Genomic DNA, 15,940 nt, shown 5'->3' with positions numbered 1-15,940 from the left:
CATCCCTTCCCCCCGCCGCCCCTGCAGTTCCCTGATACCTGTGAGGAGTCGGCTTCTCCATTCGTCTTCATCTGCACCAACCCCCAGGAGCTGCTGGTGAAATTCCCCATGAAAGGGAAGCACAAGATCTGTAAGTCCTTCTTCTTTCATGTCAGGGGAAGTGGAGTGGATGGAATTAGCTCGAGCCAACTAAGGGTTTCTTTATTTCTTTCTTCTTTTTCTTTTTATCAGCTTCCTCCTGTGCGTTCTGTACGCTCACATGCATACATAAATAGATATGTGAAAGAGCGATAATGCCAGGCGCTTCCCCATTACTATATTTTCATTAATAAAACAGAATTGCAGACACACAAAGCATGCTCACACTCACATGTACAGATTGTCTCTGAGAGCCATCTGTAAAGACAGGGTTTTACTGTCAGGTTGCCTGGGGGACAAGCCAGGCCTGGATGTGCAGTGTTGTTGCTGTATTGTGTGATTTATAATAGGACTCAAACACATTTTCCCTCTGCTGCCGTGGCTGCTACTGCAAAATGATGTACCTGCAAGCTCTTTTGTTAATATTTCAAAACCCTCTAAAGACTTGAGAGGATTGTTTATGCAGCTGTGCCTCTTTTAGATCTTTTCAGATCGATGGAGACTGCTTTTTGAGAGGCTCAAGGTAAAATGTAGCAGGAGCTGTGCCCTTTTTACAAAACACTAAACTGGATATGATGGCCTTGTCTCCATTTCTGTGAATATGATGAATACCTTAAAAAGGGTTTTAGAGGTTCAGCTCAGACCTGAACAGCAAGAGATTAAATGAACTTCTTGTTCAGCAGGATGTCAGCAAGGCTCGAAAAAACACATTACTGATATGGAAGCTTTTAGAAGTCTGTAAATACTATTAAAGCCTTTAGCTCTGTTTTATCATTTGTCACTTCCCGGCTCCTCTACATCTGAAGTGATACATCAGGTCACTCGTGTGTTCTGGTACTTTTCTTGTTTTTGCTTTTTAGTCATCTTAAATTGATGATGTTGAATAAAAGGCTGAACGTGATGAAACCTGCTGACACCTTACTACCGGCTTGCTGTTGCAGATTGCTGTAGGGAAATCTGTACCTGCATTATTTAAACCAACAATAGCTTGTGGTTTATGAATCAGCACTTTACGTTTTATTGGTGGATAAATAAACGGGGCTTTGTTAAAGTTTCCCGTCGCAGATTATTAACCACTAATGGATTTTATCTTTCATTTCTACAATACCTGCAGCCTGCTTCTTCTGCAGTTTAATCTTTACTGAGGTCGACGAAGATAAAACTAAGTGCAAAAGAAATATCTAGAGAGGTTTGTTCATTTGATATTATCCATGTAGTCTTGTTTATGAATCTATTTGCAGCTACTTTTCCATGCCAGTATCTATAGTCTGGTACAATTGAGCATATTTCTTACAGTTGTGCTTCTTGCATTTTCAACGTGTCTCAGGTTTTCCATTAGGAAGATTTCTTTAACCATTGCCAGCCACAGGCTTGTTGTTTAGGGTCGCCACCTTTCCTCAGTTTCTTGTAGTAGCCCTTTTGTGGAGGCTTTTAACCACATTTGAATTGAGTTTTTTCCAACTACACTTCTCTTCAGACTGTGATTTAGTATTCTGTCTTTCTTATTATCCAACTGCTTGGCGGCTTCGTTCCAGCTCTGGCTCTCACATGTGATGTAATTACTCTCAGCCAAACTCACTCACAATCACCACCATCTCCTCCTTTTCTGACAACCGTTTAGCAACACAACAAGATGACAGTTGATTTTTTTTGTCAGATTATCAATCAGAGTGCCTACATAATGTGACCAATATGACTAATTCTGATATTGCAGTGCTGTTTGTTCGTCTCTCTGCTTGTCAAAAAAGCAAAAACTTGGTTAGATTTGATCTGAATACAAACCAATTAATTTAGAGACCTGTTGCAGGGAAAATTGCTTTTCTTTTTTACCTTGTTAACATTTCAATATTGTGTTTTTTTTCATATGCTAGAAGACACATCTTGAGCAAAATTAGCAGTGAACGCCATGGTTGACTTATTTTTTAGCAGTGAACTTGAATTTCCCTCAAGATTAATCAAGTATCTATCAACCAACCAACCAACCAACCCAACTACCCCACTAACTACCCAACCAAACAACCAAACAAACAACCAACCAACCCAACTACCCCACCCAACCAACAACCCAACCAACCAACCAACCAACCAACCCAACTACCCCACTAACTACCCAACCAACCAACCCAACTACCCCACTAACTACCCAACCATCCAACCAACCAACAACCCAACCAACAACCAACCAACCAACCCAACTACCCCACTAACTACCCAACCAACCAACCAACCAAACAACCAACCAACCAACCACCCAACCAACAAAACAACCCACCCACCTAGCCAACCAACCAACCAAACAACTCAACTAACCAACTAACCCAACTACCCCACTAACTGCCCAACTACCCAACCAACCAAACAACCAACCCAACTACCCCACTAACTACCCAACCAAACAAACAACCAACCAACCCAACTACCCCACCCAACCAACAACCCAACCAACCAACCAACCAACCAACCAACCAACCAACCAACCCAACTACCCCACTAACTACCCAACCAACCAACCAACCCAACTACCCCACTAACTACCCAACCATCCAACCAACCAACAACCCAACCAACCAACCAACCAACCAACCCAACTACCCCACTAACTACCCAACCATCCAACCAACCAACAACCCAACCAACAACCAACCAACCAACCCAACTACCCCACTAACTACCCAACCAACCAACCAACCAACCAAACAACCAACCAACCACCCAACCAACAAAACAACCCACCCACCTAGCCAACCAACCAACCAAACAACTCAACTAACCCAACTACCCCACTAACTGCCCAACTACCCAACCAACCAACCAACCAACCAACCAACCAACCAACCACCCAACCAACCAACTAACCAACAACTCAACCAACTACCCAACCAACCCAACCAACTAACCAACCACCCAACCAACCAGCCAACCAACCAACCCAACTACCCCACTAACTACCCAACCAACCAACCAACCCAACTACCCCACTAACCAACCAACCACCCAACCATCCAACCAACCAACAACCCAACCACCCACCCAACCATCCAACCAACCAAACAACCCACCCACCTAGCCAACCAACCAAGAGGTTTTATGTGTAATAGACCGAAGAAATTAGGGATGTCCTGATCAACTTTTTTCTGCCCTTAATTACATTCTGAGTCATTTAATATTTAGTATCTGCAAATATATGATATTATTTTCCTAGACAATGGACACTTTAAGCATTGTAGATTAGCCACCTGGTTGCAACACCACTTACTTTTTAATACCGCACCGACCAGAATAGGTGGGTATTTCAGACAGCATCACATGGTTTTAGCTTGTAAAGGGGCAAAGTCTCCTGTGAGTTTTAATGACATATGGGTAGTGTATGAGTTACATACAGCCAGGATCTACTCAGACATAATTTCTGTATCTCTGTGACATATTCAACAGCTGTTTTTACAACCCATATCTTATGCCTGTGGCTTTCTGAATAATATCAGTACATTACAAGTAAACAGTATTCTGAGTTTATATAACCAGTTAGAGATTTCTGCATATAGCTTGCTGTTAGCTTGCAGGATCGGACTTTCTCCATCATTATTCCTTAGCATCTGAATGCATTTGGCTGAATTACTCCCATATTAACCCTAGCCACAGTGCAACATACCGTAGTTTTACAGTGTTTGAGCAGAATTGTAGGTGAGCTGAGCGGAGCGGGGTGATTGCAGAAAAACTTCTTTTAGAAGAGGTAATGGTGCAGTTACATTTTAATATATAACTTTGATACACAGAATGACTTCTACGGGGTTAAATTGATGACCAGAGATGCACATTGGCCTTGACACTGAACATTTAAGAGCATTAGAGTTAGAGTTTCAAGTTTATTTGAAAAAGGACAGCGTGCAGTTACATTAAAAAAGATGGCTGCACCAGATTTAGCATTATGCTAATTTCCATCTGTAGTCCTTGGTCCATAAAAAAACAAACATTCCTTATTTAAAACAATGCATATAAAACACATTACATTAACAAAGCAAAACAAAATCAGTATTAAAATATTTACAAATATGTGTGCAACGTTATTGGTTTACAGTACAATTATCAAAATGCAAAAGTATAACGAGGAAGACTGTATTCAAACCAATTACAATATATTTAAAGTGCATTTAAATGACAAAAACAGAGTGCAAAAGTATAAAGTTAAAGTGCAGAGTTGTATGCGAGACAATAGTTTCGTAGATCCTAGATGTGGTAGCTATTAGATGGTACTGACGAGGGTAGCATCTGATAGCTCTATACCAGATTGGTACTGTAAATACACACTATACTATTTTTACACTGATAGTCTGATAGTCTGGTAGTATTAATGTGCCCAAAACATAGACACAGCAGTTTTGTACAAACTGCAGTCAGTGTGGAGCAAGAATCTGTTAAATATCGAGGTCCCTTCACATAAAGCACATCAAATAATGAACTGTAAATATCTAAAATAGTTCATTCGTTATGCACCTTTACCCTTCTTGTGGTAAAACAGGTTATTTGTTCATAGCACACCTTAATCAGTGTGTTCGGTTTAGCGTATGGTGCTGGTATGCAGTGTTTCCATTAATCACTCCCTGCTGTCCATGTTCGCCTGGAATTTTGGCTGGTTGTCCTGACCCACATGGACCTCCACAGTCCAGCCTGTCTCACTGATCTGTCACCAGCTAGCTTTTCACCGTCTCACTCTCCTGCTCTCTCGGCCCCTCTTCCACCTCAATTCCCACTGCATCTCACGGGTCAAGGCATTGCCGCTCATCTTACTCAGGGGGGCTTAGCACAAGTATTTTTTGCTCCTCCAGCAGCTTACATTGACAAGATCCGCTTGTCGCTGGCATTGCCAACCATGTCACGCCTCATCACAATGAGCAGGAAAAGGGATGGACAGTTCTGAGCTCTTCCATTCCTTCCAGCAGAGTCGCTGCTTGGTTGCATAATGATAACAGTAGTTGTTGTTTTTTTATTAGGGTGTTAAACTTTAATCTGTCACGAGTGCATTTTGCAATATGTAAAAATTGCACTGCGTTTTTGCTGAGATTGATAGTTTCATTATGCAAATTCTGCAATCATGTTGTGGAAAATGGGAGTCGGAGCCTTGATAAACATTAGCTGGTTCCTCACTCGCATCCACAAGCCTTGATTCCACAGATTATCACTTTATCAAGAATTTACCGCTGAGCTTTTCTGCCAGCCTCTACGGGCTCATATTAAAATATACATGCAGTGCTTTACTGTATACATTTTGTGTTTACAGCAATAATCTATTCCCACAGAGTATACACAGCATTAAATGGAATACTAACAAGCTGGTCTGCCAGCTCCAGAGGAAAATATTTTAAGTGGTGTGCTGGATTTTAGTCACCAGCCACTTATTTACTTCAGCCTGTTATCATTTCATGCTTAGAAATCAGCAGTTTATGTGAGTGCGATTTGTCAGGCTTGCAAAGCAAACAAATGAGCTGAGAGCTGCATGATGCCGGAGTCCAGCAGGTCATCTTTTTGTACTGTAGCACCAGCAAATGTTGTGCATTAGTGGCAATACTGCGAATTACAGAGAGAACAGCCAGCACACGGATGAACATTATTAAATGTGTTTGGAAATGATCAGATAATCTATTGCTGCCTTTCTCTCCACTCAGTTGGCTTTATAGCTTATATGCTAGGAAATGCTGGATGCAAACTCAGGTGGATCAGTCGTTACCCCGTGGAGGAGTTGGTGACATTTAAAATGACACACGGCCGAGGCGGACTGCTGTAATAAGGGATGTGCATTGTGGTTTATGGTCACATCCTGTGAACATTTGTATCCGTGCGAGTGCTTCTGTGTAAGCTGAAGGTCAGTCTGGGTGTTGAAAACTGTTTGGCTCTCTGACATGAACCCACATTTCTTCTCTCTATCTCTCATAGCTGTCCTTCACTTCCCACTGTGCTTTTAATAGCCTGACTGTATAAAGCGGCTCTGCACACACAGCTAGAAAAGTGAAATGCAAACCTTATACCACTATGCTTAAGATGTTTAAATATGCAGTGCTTGGTCTCTGTAATATAAAATGACAAGACCTTGAGAAAAACGGTTACCTGATCATAAAGACGCAAACACAGTAAGTCATACAAAAGCCAATTATGATCCTCAGCAGGTCATAACAGCTGACTGTATTTCAACTGGATGAAAAACAGGACAGTGGACAGTTCATTATCTTGTATCATGCAGGGATCCAGGATTGTACTCTTTCGGCCCACAATGGAACATCAAACTAGTTTAGCCACCAAACATGATTAATTTTATACCGTTGTAGTATCTGGACAAATCTGCACAAGCAGTCTGGTGGAGAGCTGGTGTTGGGTTGTCGGTCAAACGGCTGTTGAACAGTAGATTGGCGTCCATTATTATCCCCCGCCTCCACAAAGCGGAAAAGGGGGATATAGGTTTGGCCTCCGTCCGTCCGTCCGTGCGTGCATCCGTCCGTCAGTCCGACATGAAGGGGACAGCTTTTCTCGGAAACTATTACAGCTAGGATTACGAAATTTAGTGTGTAGCTTCACACCATGGACACCTTGATCAAGTTCGAAAATGAGACTTGTGCGACAATATTTAACAGAGTTATGGCCCTTGATCACTATTTTGGATATAGACTCATAGACCTCACACGTGGCAGGGGATATTGATGACCATGTCGTCTTGTTTTTAGATGCAGTTAACTTAATATTCAGGTTGTTTTTTTACTATTGTTGTTTTTAATTGCTGTATGGTTACATTTAGGCAGCTAACTTACTCAGTGAAGCTTCACACCAAAAATAGTTGGTCAGATTTTGGAAAAGATCGTGTTTTAGGTTAAAATCATGACTGCGCTGGACGTAGCCGTTGGGAAGCCACCCAAAGCTTGATGGAGTATCGTGTGAAAGCTTTGAGTCTGGCATTCGGTCGTTATCATCCTGCTCTTTTGAAGCTAAATGTACGGACCGAGGACTGTATCTCATGGAAAATTTGAGGACACAACACCAATATGGTAGTGACCTGTCAATCCAAGATAGCCCAACCCCAAACACGCCCTACTTTATTGTGTATTTTATTCAAATTTAACCATAACTTACAGAGTGACCGTCATGCTGCATTCAAAATGGCTTAAACAAGTGATTGTGACCATAAACTTATTGGAAAAGTGTTAAATGAAGTCACAGATTAATTAAGAAGTAGAGACATTTTCTCCTAGACTTCTATACAATCAGACTTTTTTCCAGTCAAAGGAGTCGCCCCCTGATTTCCATTCAAAAGAATACCATTTTAAGGAGCTACTTTTCAGAACCAGTGGCTACGTCCCTCTTTTGTATATAGTCTACAGTTGAAATACACCCTTTAAGTCTCTCCTCTGTTCCCTGACTTAGCAGACTGGTGAGTTTGAAAATTGTACATGTTCAATTCACTCGGCAGTAAGAGATTTCTCGTACGGAAACAGTAGTTGTTTAAGCTCCTTAAATAATCAAACTATCGTTTCTCCGGTGAGATCAAGCCAGAAGATAATCTGCTCTTGCATGACTTTATTTACACGTAACTTTAGATCGCTCAAGCAGAATATCCATCCATCCATTATCTTTACACCGCTTAATCCTCGTTAGGGTCATGGAGGGCTGGAGTCTATCCATGGACAAGTCGCCAGTCTATCAGAGGGCTACACATAGAGAGGCAATTGAATTCACAATTTAGAATTACCAATAAACCTCAACATGTTTTTGACCTGTGGGAGGAAGCCAGAGAAAACCCACTCATGCACAGAGAGAACATGCAAACTCCACGCAGAAAGAGCCCAGGAAGGCCGGGATGCGAACCAGGGATCTTGTAGCTACAAGACGAAAATGCTAACCTGCTATGAACGGTCATGAGCATTCAGATGGACTTTGAAGTTTTACGGAGCAACAAATGAGGTAGCTTAAAGATTTATTTTGACTTTTCTATTATGATACATTTGAAGAATTAAAATCCAGTTACTCTCAAGGATGAACAAACCCAGTGTACTGTTCCATGAGGGACTCGGATGGATTAAATCCTTGTTTGAAGAGTGTTCAACCAGCAAGAAAGAACTTACAAATCTCTTGTACAAGCACTTCTAGCTTCACGTGACAGAAACAGTGAATTAGTTCAACAGATGAGAATCAGTCTACAGATTTCAGAGTTCGGTTCATCAGCTGCGTAATGGCTTTTCATCTTGTATTTATTTTCTGGCTTCAAATAAGTGCTGTCTGATTGTGCTGAAAATGATTCCATGATATAAGTAATGGGTTGAGTGGTGTGTGCTTGTTCCGTAAGGATTAAAGGGCTTTTAAATGGTAAATGGTTGTATTTATATAGCGCTTTTATCCAAAGCGCTTTACATGATGATATGTCACATTTACCCATTCACACACACATTCACACACTGATGGTGGAAGCTGCCATGCAAGGCGCTAACCACAACCCATCAGGAGCAATTAGGGGTTAGGTGTCTTGCTCAGGGACACCTCGACATGAGCTCGACGGGCTGAGGATCGAACCGGCAACCATCCAGTTACAAGACGGCCACTCTACCCACTGAGCCATGCACATAATCGATGTGCTGTAACACCAAGGAATACGTAAACTCAACATGTAGATTAATCTCTATGATTACATGTAGTTCTTGTCACAGAAGTAATTGGTGTCCATTAGAGAAAGAAAACACAAAGTGCTTCAACAGCCTGTAAAGAAAAAAGGGTGCCAGTTCCTCATTCAGTCTGGATGTATAACTCTTATGATATAACGCATGAATTCAGTGAGCGCTTTGTGAACATCGACTTATCTTTTCCCATAAAGATTAGTCGCACTGATGGCTCCCCGGCAGATACAAAAGAGCTCCCTTTTGTCGAGATTTCTGACTACAAGAAAGGAAGTCATGGATATAATTACTAAGATGAGAAATTCAGCTTCGGCAGCAGGTCATGATGGGATCTTTTTATCTGGAGTAGTGTAAGCCATTGACATATATAATCTCAAAATCACTGGAGACTGGAGTCATTTCAAAGGACCTCAAGGTTGACAAAGCCTTAAGCCAACGTATCGGAGCCATTTACTCCCATTTCCTCTCTAATAGCCATTTAAATAGCTATTAATAACAAAGCGTTTTTGAAATATTTACACAGTTAAGCTTTTTTATCAACATATTTAATCATGTTTTGCTTTTGTAGTCTAATATTTCTGGAACTATAATATCATGCGTAGATTGTTGAGCAGATAGAGGGAGAGTATCAGTAGTGATGTTGTTAGATCGTATTAGATGTCATGACAAATGTAGGTTTTTCTAACCATTACTGATGGACAGGCCTAATAGGGTTTTTGTTTGTCACTGACAAAATTGAATTGATTAAACATACACGCTGTCAGGAGCGTATTGTAAAGCACAGAGAAAACAATGGGGTGAATAATTATCGACCAAGGCCATCAATTTACTGCTGTTGAAGTACACAACACTGTTTATTCCTTTTCTCTCTTATGCCTGCTTCTCATTTCTCATGAAGTCGCTCATTGTGCTGCTTTATCATGTGTGATAACATGTTTGTGTGTGTGAAGCTCGTGGTTACAGCAGGTGCACTTCAATACTGCAGCAAGCAACTTTATCAGGTTTCTAGCAGGAGAGGTCAGTTTACAGTGCTGCCAAACACACTCAGGATGTTTTGATAGAGGTGATTTGGGTGTCGATGATCTGGTACGGTATGAGAAGTATGTTATATTGTTGGAATCGGGTTCTGCTCAAGGCTTCTTCCCGTTAAAAGGGAATTTTTTCTTGCCACTGTTGCCTTAGGGCTGCTTTGGGGCTTCAGGCATATGGGTTCTGCAGAATATCTTGAGACAATTTGAACTGTTATTGGTGCTATATAAATAGAATAGAATTGAATTGAATTGAGCCTGTTGCCTGTGGTTCTGCGTGTAGCACCTCACCAGCCAGGTGTTCATAAAAAATTAGTATAAACAGCAAAATTTGAAGCATTAACACTTGCTCAAGGTGATTTTCGATCTTTTCGAATAATATATGTGCTTTGAATGAGTTCTACCATATGAGTAATCAGCTGTTTCTTGTTTGTCTTCACCTCCATGTTAACCATGCTCAATACCAGCCAACAAGAAAGAATAATTACAACTTGTCTGATTGAAACCAATTTCTAAAGACTTTTCTCCATTTTTTCCCTTCTGTTGGTCGCCTAGAGTTTTGGCTTCATGTTACATCGATTATATGGAAGTGGTTCGGCTTTGACAAGACTGACACAGAGCAAACTACAGTCATGTGCAAGGTTTGCAAAAGTACTGTGAAAACGAAGAGTAGCAGCACAACTAACCTCTTTCAGCACCTCCAGCAGAGGCATCCTAAAGAATGGGAAGAGTGCTAGCAGCTACGGGAGTGCGGCATGGCTAGCACTAGCCATAGCAAACAGACCGCAAAGAAACAACAAAAATCCATTAAAATCGTAATCGTCCAAGATGACGAAAAAAATCGAGATTTTATTTTTTGGCCATATCGCCCAGCCCTAGTTGTAGGTGAGCTGGTGTGCTTGAGGTGCAGCAAGTACGGAGAGATGTGTGGAAAGTTATATTTAAGCCATTTTAAAGCCTGAATGGATTATTTTCATTGAAGCTTTGACACACAGAGAGGAGTTTTTAGTGGTTTCGTCAACAACTGGAGCTTTAACTGCTGCTCTTTTCCTCATATTCAGTTTGTCTGTTTGATTTGTCACATTTTTCTCTGCTCATTAGTGAAGATCACTGGGACTGATTCAGTAGCAGCTGCTTTGTGCTGATCTTGTGATTTCCAGTGTGCTCTGTTAGAAATACAGACCACTGAAATCCAGTACAGGACGCATTAAGCACACTTTTGGGAATAGCTTAAAGCAAAGACATCTATATTTACTCGTTCCTGTGCAGCAGCCCAGGGACTAGTGAGTGTACATCACAAAGAGATGGTTTTCTCTATTTGTTTGTTATTCATTCAACATCATGTGCCTTGTACACATTGCACTTCCAGCTCTCTTTTTCAATGTCATTTGCATTTTCCACGCATACATTATCGAGCTGTTGCAATATGTATGGCTTTTATCCCGACATATGGAAATAACACAATATACTCCCAGTGAAAATAATGCAGCTGAATTTAGCTGCACTAACCATCACCTGCACTGTTACTGTGTGATTACCTCGTTGTTTTATGTGTGAAATCACTGCACCGTGGGAGCGCAAATAGAGAAAGCCAATTACTTGACAAATGTCCACCTTTTCTCCTGAGGTGGTCGTGTTTTTTCTTTCTCCTCTACTTCTCCCCTCCTTGTGCTCTTCTTCTGTCATCCACTGCCGGGAGACAGAAAGAGGTTAGAGCGACGGAAGTCCTTTTTTTGGTTATTTATTCATGGATTTTCCATTTAATATTCATGCCTTTTTCAGGACTATCTGGGCGCAGAGGAGAATTCGCTGCCTCGGAGGCGGCAGGGGCCAAAAAAATCGGGTTTCAGCTCCAATGAGCCCAGCGGATGAAGGGACAAGAGAGGGAGAGGGAGATGGAGAGGGAATGAGAGAGTGTGGTTTCATGTGTTCTCTAGTAAATGAGAGGCAGGCCTTGAAGGTGACAGGCTGTGTTTATTACTGATCTGTCAGCCGGTTAATGGGGAGAGGAGAGGAGAGAGCAGAGAGCTGAGCAGAGACCAGAGCAACAGACATGGGAGCCGGAGAGCCCCGAGCAATAAACTTTGCCATAGTAGATCTGCTTGTCCTTACAGGTTCAGTGGCAGCTCTCCTGCATGCTAAACTAGGAGCTGTAAAGCTGACAGTATTTCACCCTAGAAGTCAGTAGTTTTTAATAAGCAAGCATTGACAGAAAGCATGTACTGTGACCTGCTGTTCAAACACTCTGCTTTAATGAGTCCAAACTAGGGATAGACCACTTATTGGCCTCTGCATTTATCTGATTATCAGTATCGTTATTTCTGTTGACTGATTATCAATACATTTAATGCATTACTTTGAGTTTAACGCATATGTTCGTAGTAGCCCTCTGGTCTCAGAAATGTCTCTCAAGCAGAGACTGATCAAGAAACACAAACTGTCTCCATAAATCAGGAAGTTAACTATTATTACGTATGACTGTTATGAAGTTGATAGCTGTTAGCGTAGCCTTAGCTAAGTTTGGAGGCAGATTACCCTGAAACACAGTCTTGAAAACAATAACTAATTAAAGCTGCAAGCAGCGTTGAATGGGTTCTCACGTCCTTCCTGGTCAGTGAATCCAAGCATGTCCACCAGGTGGCGCTGCGACTGAGAGTGTATTTCGGCCTATGGATCTGGTGAAGGCTGGAATCTGATCACATATGTAAAGTTTGATTCAGATTGCAGCATGTACAGGCTAGTTACACAGCACTTCCTGTTTTATGGCGAAACACAGAAATTCCAGGGGCCGCCATTTCCACGCCCTCAGAGTTTTGCGGAGCGTTTTGTTAGCTTTTGATCACCCATGCCAGCCGTACATCCTGGCCATATTTCAACTCTGTTGGGGTTACCCTGTTTGAGTTAGTAGCTTTTGAAAATGTGCAAAAATGAGTCCAAAATTGTCCAAAACATGACACAGAATTCAAAATGGCCGACTTCCTGTTGTGTTTTGAGCATGGGTGTAATTGACTTTTTTTCTTCATGGATTCACCAAATTTCATAGCTGTCGATGCAAATCCACTAAAATTTAGCATTTTTCGCTGGTCCTGATGTGTGTGCAGAGTTCCATGCCTTTTGAAATATTTTTAGGCCGCCAAATTTGAGTTTCACAAAACAGGAAAGAATCTCGGAATAATAATAAACGCATGGGTACTTGGACCCTAACGATACTTGGGCCTTAGTTTGCCATATCAGTGATGGAACAGAGAAATAAGAACTACAGGAGAAAAACTGATCAGTCTCAATAAATCGACACATGACTTTCTGATTTAATCGCTCTTATTTCCGTTCTACATATTCAGTTACAGTAATCTTTAATAATGGTTATGAATGACACTTCCCTGCTATCACATGCTGTTGATATATAACATCTAATGTATTGCACACTGGCTCCAAATATCAGTTATGGTCTTTCTCGATTATTAGAAATTGGTATCAACCTGTATCATTTGATTTCTAGCCCAAGTTATGCTTTGCACCACATCAACATGAAATCATCTGCCCAGTGCAGAGCCAAACATAAATTGTGTGTAGATGAGTGTGAACAAAGATGGAGCACATGCTATCATTGAAGTGGGAAGCAGGTTAAAGCAGCTTCATAGGATTAAACCTACCGAACTGTGAAGGAATTAGTCCAGTGAACACATGGACGTGAGCAGAACCAGGTTGGTTAGCCCTTTAGAAAGAGAAGGGGATTAGTTCTGGTGCCAATGGAATGATGTAAGGATGTTTTTTGCTTTTTCTTTTGTGTTCTATCTTTGTATTTGTCTCATCAGTGCTGCACAGTTAATCAATTATAAATCACTCGTTTGGTTTCTGACAATTAAATGAACATAACCAACGATCATAATGACTTTTAAAATGTGTATTCCACTCATGAAAACATGCAGATAAAATTAGCTTGGCTAAATCTGACATTGGAGCTTCTTATTTTGCTCTTTTAAGTAGTTTTTGGTCACAAACCCGTCAGATTGGAGACCAGAGGCTTCTCTGAGCACAGCCGCCCAGCTAGCATTTAGCTTAGCCTGCATGTGAGGGAACATTGGTAAATTTTAGTGAATGAGGTTTATTATTTGGCTTTAGGAGATTCAGGTGAAGAATAACTATTTTGATGCAAACATGTGTTTAAATTGAAATGAACGTAGGGCTCTGTTTATTATTAATTAGCCATAGCTGTGCAATCCTGCTGCATGTAGCTGAATGAGAAAACCCCGGCTTAAGTGCATCTTAGGATGAATATTGTGCAGATCTTGGTGCAGTTGCCGACTTCAAAAATTCATCTTCAAAACAACATCTTTGAGATGGCGTAGCCTTGACGGAGACTCGCTTTGCCTGAGAGCTTTGTAGTGTTTGATTGCACTTGAGCTCAGAGGGTTTATCAGCTGCCCTTGGTAATGAAACCTCCTGGCTTTTCGTCTCACTAAAGGGTAAAAAGACTGTGTAAAGAAATTGCTCTTGGTTGCAGCGATAGATTTGTCTTTTCTTATCTTATCCCAGCATTGTTACCTTTATCGGTCAGCATTACAAAATCCATATCAATCAACATTCGACGTGTCGCTGCTTTCTCTCCCGTCACATTTCCTACATGAATGGCATTCTTTCTGCACCAGACGTGCATGCTCTCTTTAGTCACTGTTTAATGGAGTGCAGTTGTTGTAAAAAGTGTAAAATAACGTCATTATTTGGTGAAATCTGGGCATGTGGCACTGATTTGAGCAGCTCGTATCCGTGTTTGTGTGCTGCAGCTTTCTAAATGTGGTATTTGTGTGTTGCTGAGATATAGATGTTGATTTTTTTCTGCATAACCCATTTTTTTTGATGATGCCTCGGGGTGTTATACCAGTCCTCAGGAACATAAAACAGAGGAGAGTAATGCCTGTTTTTTGCATTCAGTGTAGTGGGTGGATGCTGGCTTTGTAACCAAAGTATTTCAAGTCTGCCTCCCAAAAAAACAAAGTTCCCGTGCAACTGAACTGCATTCTCACTTAAGTTTTGAAAGAAACCTTATTTCATTTTGAGAGAATCTTATTTTCTCAAGACTGAGGCAGAGTAGGAACAGCTTCCAGGCTGAAGGAGCCACAAAGTCCACATGTTTGGTTTGGTAAAACTATGTGGTTGGGTTTAAGAAAATATCATGATCTGGGTTGAAATGCGACCTTTTGACAGCACGTTTGAAGCTTCTCCTCCATTTACTGCTGGGTTACCAAGGTAACGAGTACAACCCTATGTAACTGGTTAGCTGTGAATGGAAAAGATATGGTCATTAAAAATATGTTTATGATGAATCACAAAAAGACATTTCAACTAAAAATGCAGCTTAGTTATTCAGGGACATCAGTCAAATTCCCGTTGCAGGAAATTAGCTCCTTTTTGGTTCTATTTTGGTACCAAAACTGTGTGGTAAAGTTTAAGAAAATATCATGATTTGGGTTAAAATGTGACCTTTTGAAGGCGTGTTTACAGCTTCTCCTCCATTTCCTGGGTTACCAAGGTAACAAAGCCCACTGCATCTGATTGGTTGGCTAAAAATGTAAACTGGAAAGTAAATGGAAAAGATCTGTAGATTAAAGACTGTGATGATGGTTCGATTTTGGCACCAGAATTACTTTAAGTTGGAGAAAATATCATGATTTGGGTTGAAGTATGACCCAGTGACAACGTAATCAAAGCTTTTGCTCTGTTTTCTTCTGTTTTAATGAGTCCTACTCCATCTGATAAGGTGGCTAAATAAGGTGGCTAAAAGTACAAATAGAAGAGTCAATGGCGAAGATACGTTGGTTAGAAATGTATTTCTGATGCATCACACGGTCATCTTCCTTAAAAACATACCTAAAAATGCAGTTAAATTGTGCCCGAATGTCATTTTTAGGAGCTCTATAAAGTGTTTTCATGCTGCGAATGAGAAGAAAAACTTTGTTCACATGCACCTGTGGGCCATCACAAGTCACTGGTTTCATTCTTACCTGAGGCTTCCAGAGAACTCGGCCAATCAGTCGCTCCAGAGTTCAAACGTTCAGCTGCAGAGAAGCCGCCTTCGTTTCTCCTGTCGTCCCACTTTCTTTATTTATGCGGCTCAGCGTACACCAA

General features: G+C 41.1%; 1 protein-coding gene across 2 annotated transcripts in view; it reads left to right on the top strand.

The window, feature by feature from the left end:
* The window catches only part of trip4 (thyroid hormone receptor interactor 4), a 132,026-nt gene that overhangs the window by 57,693 nt on the left and 58,393 nt on the right, over positions 1–15,940 (top strand). The window contains exon 12 of one of the 2 annotated variants that reach the window (XM_051936727.1): positions 28–130. In XM_051936727.1, the coding sequence (XP_051792687.1) occupies positions 28–130 (103 nt within the window). Of the gene's footprint in view, positions 1–27; positions 136–15,940 lie in introns of those variants that run through there. The other variant, XM_051936728.1, reaches the window with a different exon arrangement.

This window comes from Acanthochromis polyacanthus, chromosome 2 (genome assembly GCF_021347895.1).
Source record: "Acanthochromis polyacanthus isolate Apoly-LR-REF ecotype Palm Island chromosome 2, KAUST_Apoly_ChrSc, whole genome shotgun sequence".
Lineage (NCBI taxonomy): Eukaryota > Metazoa > Chordata > Actinopteri > Pomacentridae > Acanthochromis > Acanthochromis polyacanthus.
This window is presented reverse-complemented; position numbering and strand designations above follow the sequence as displayed.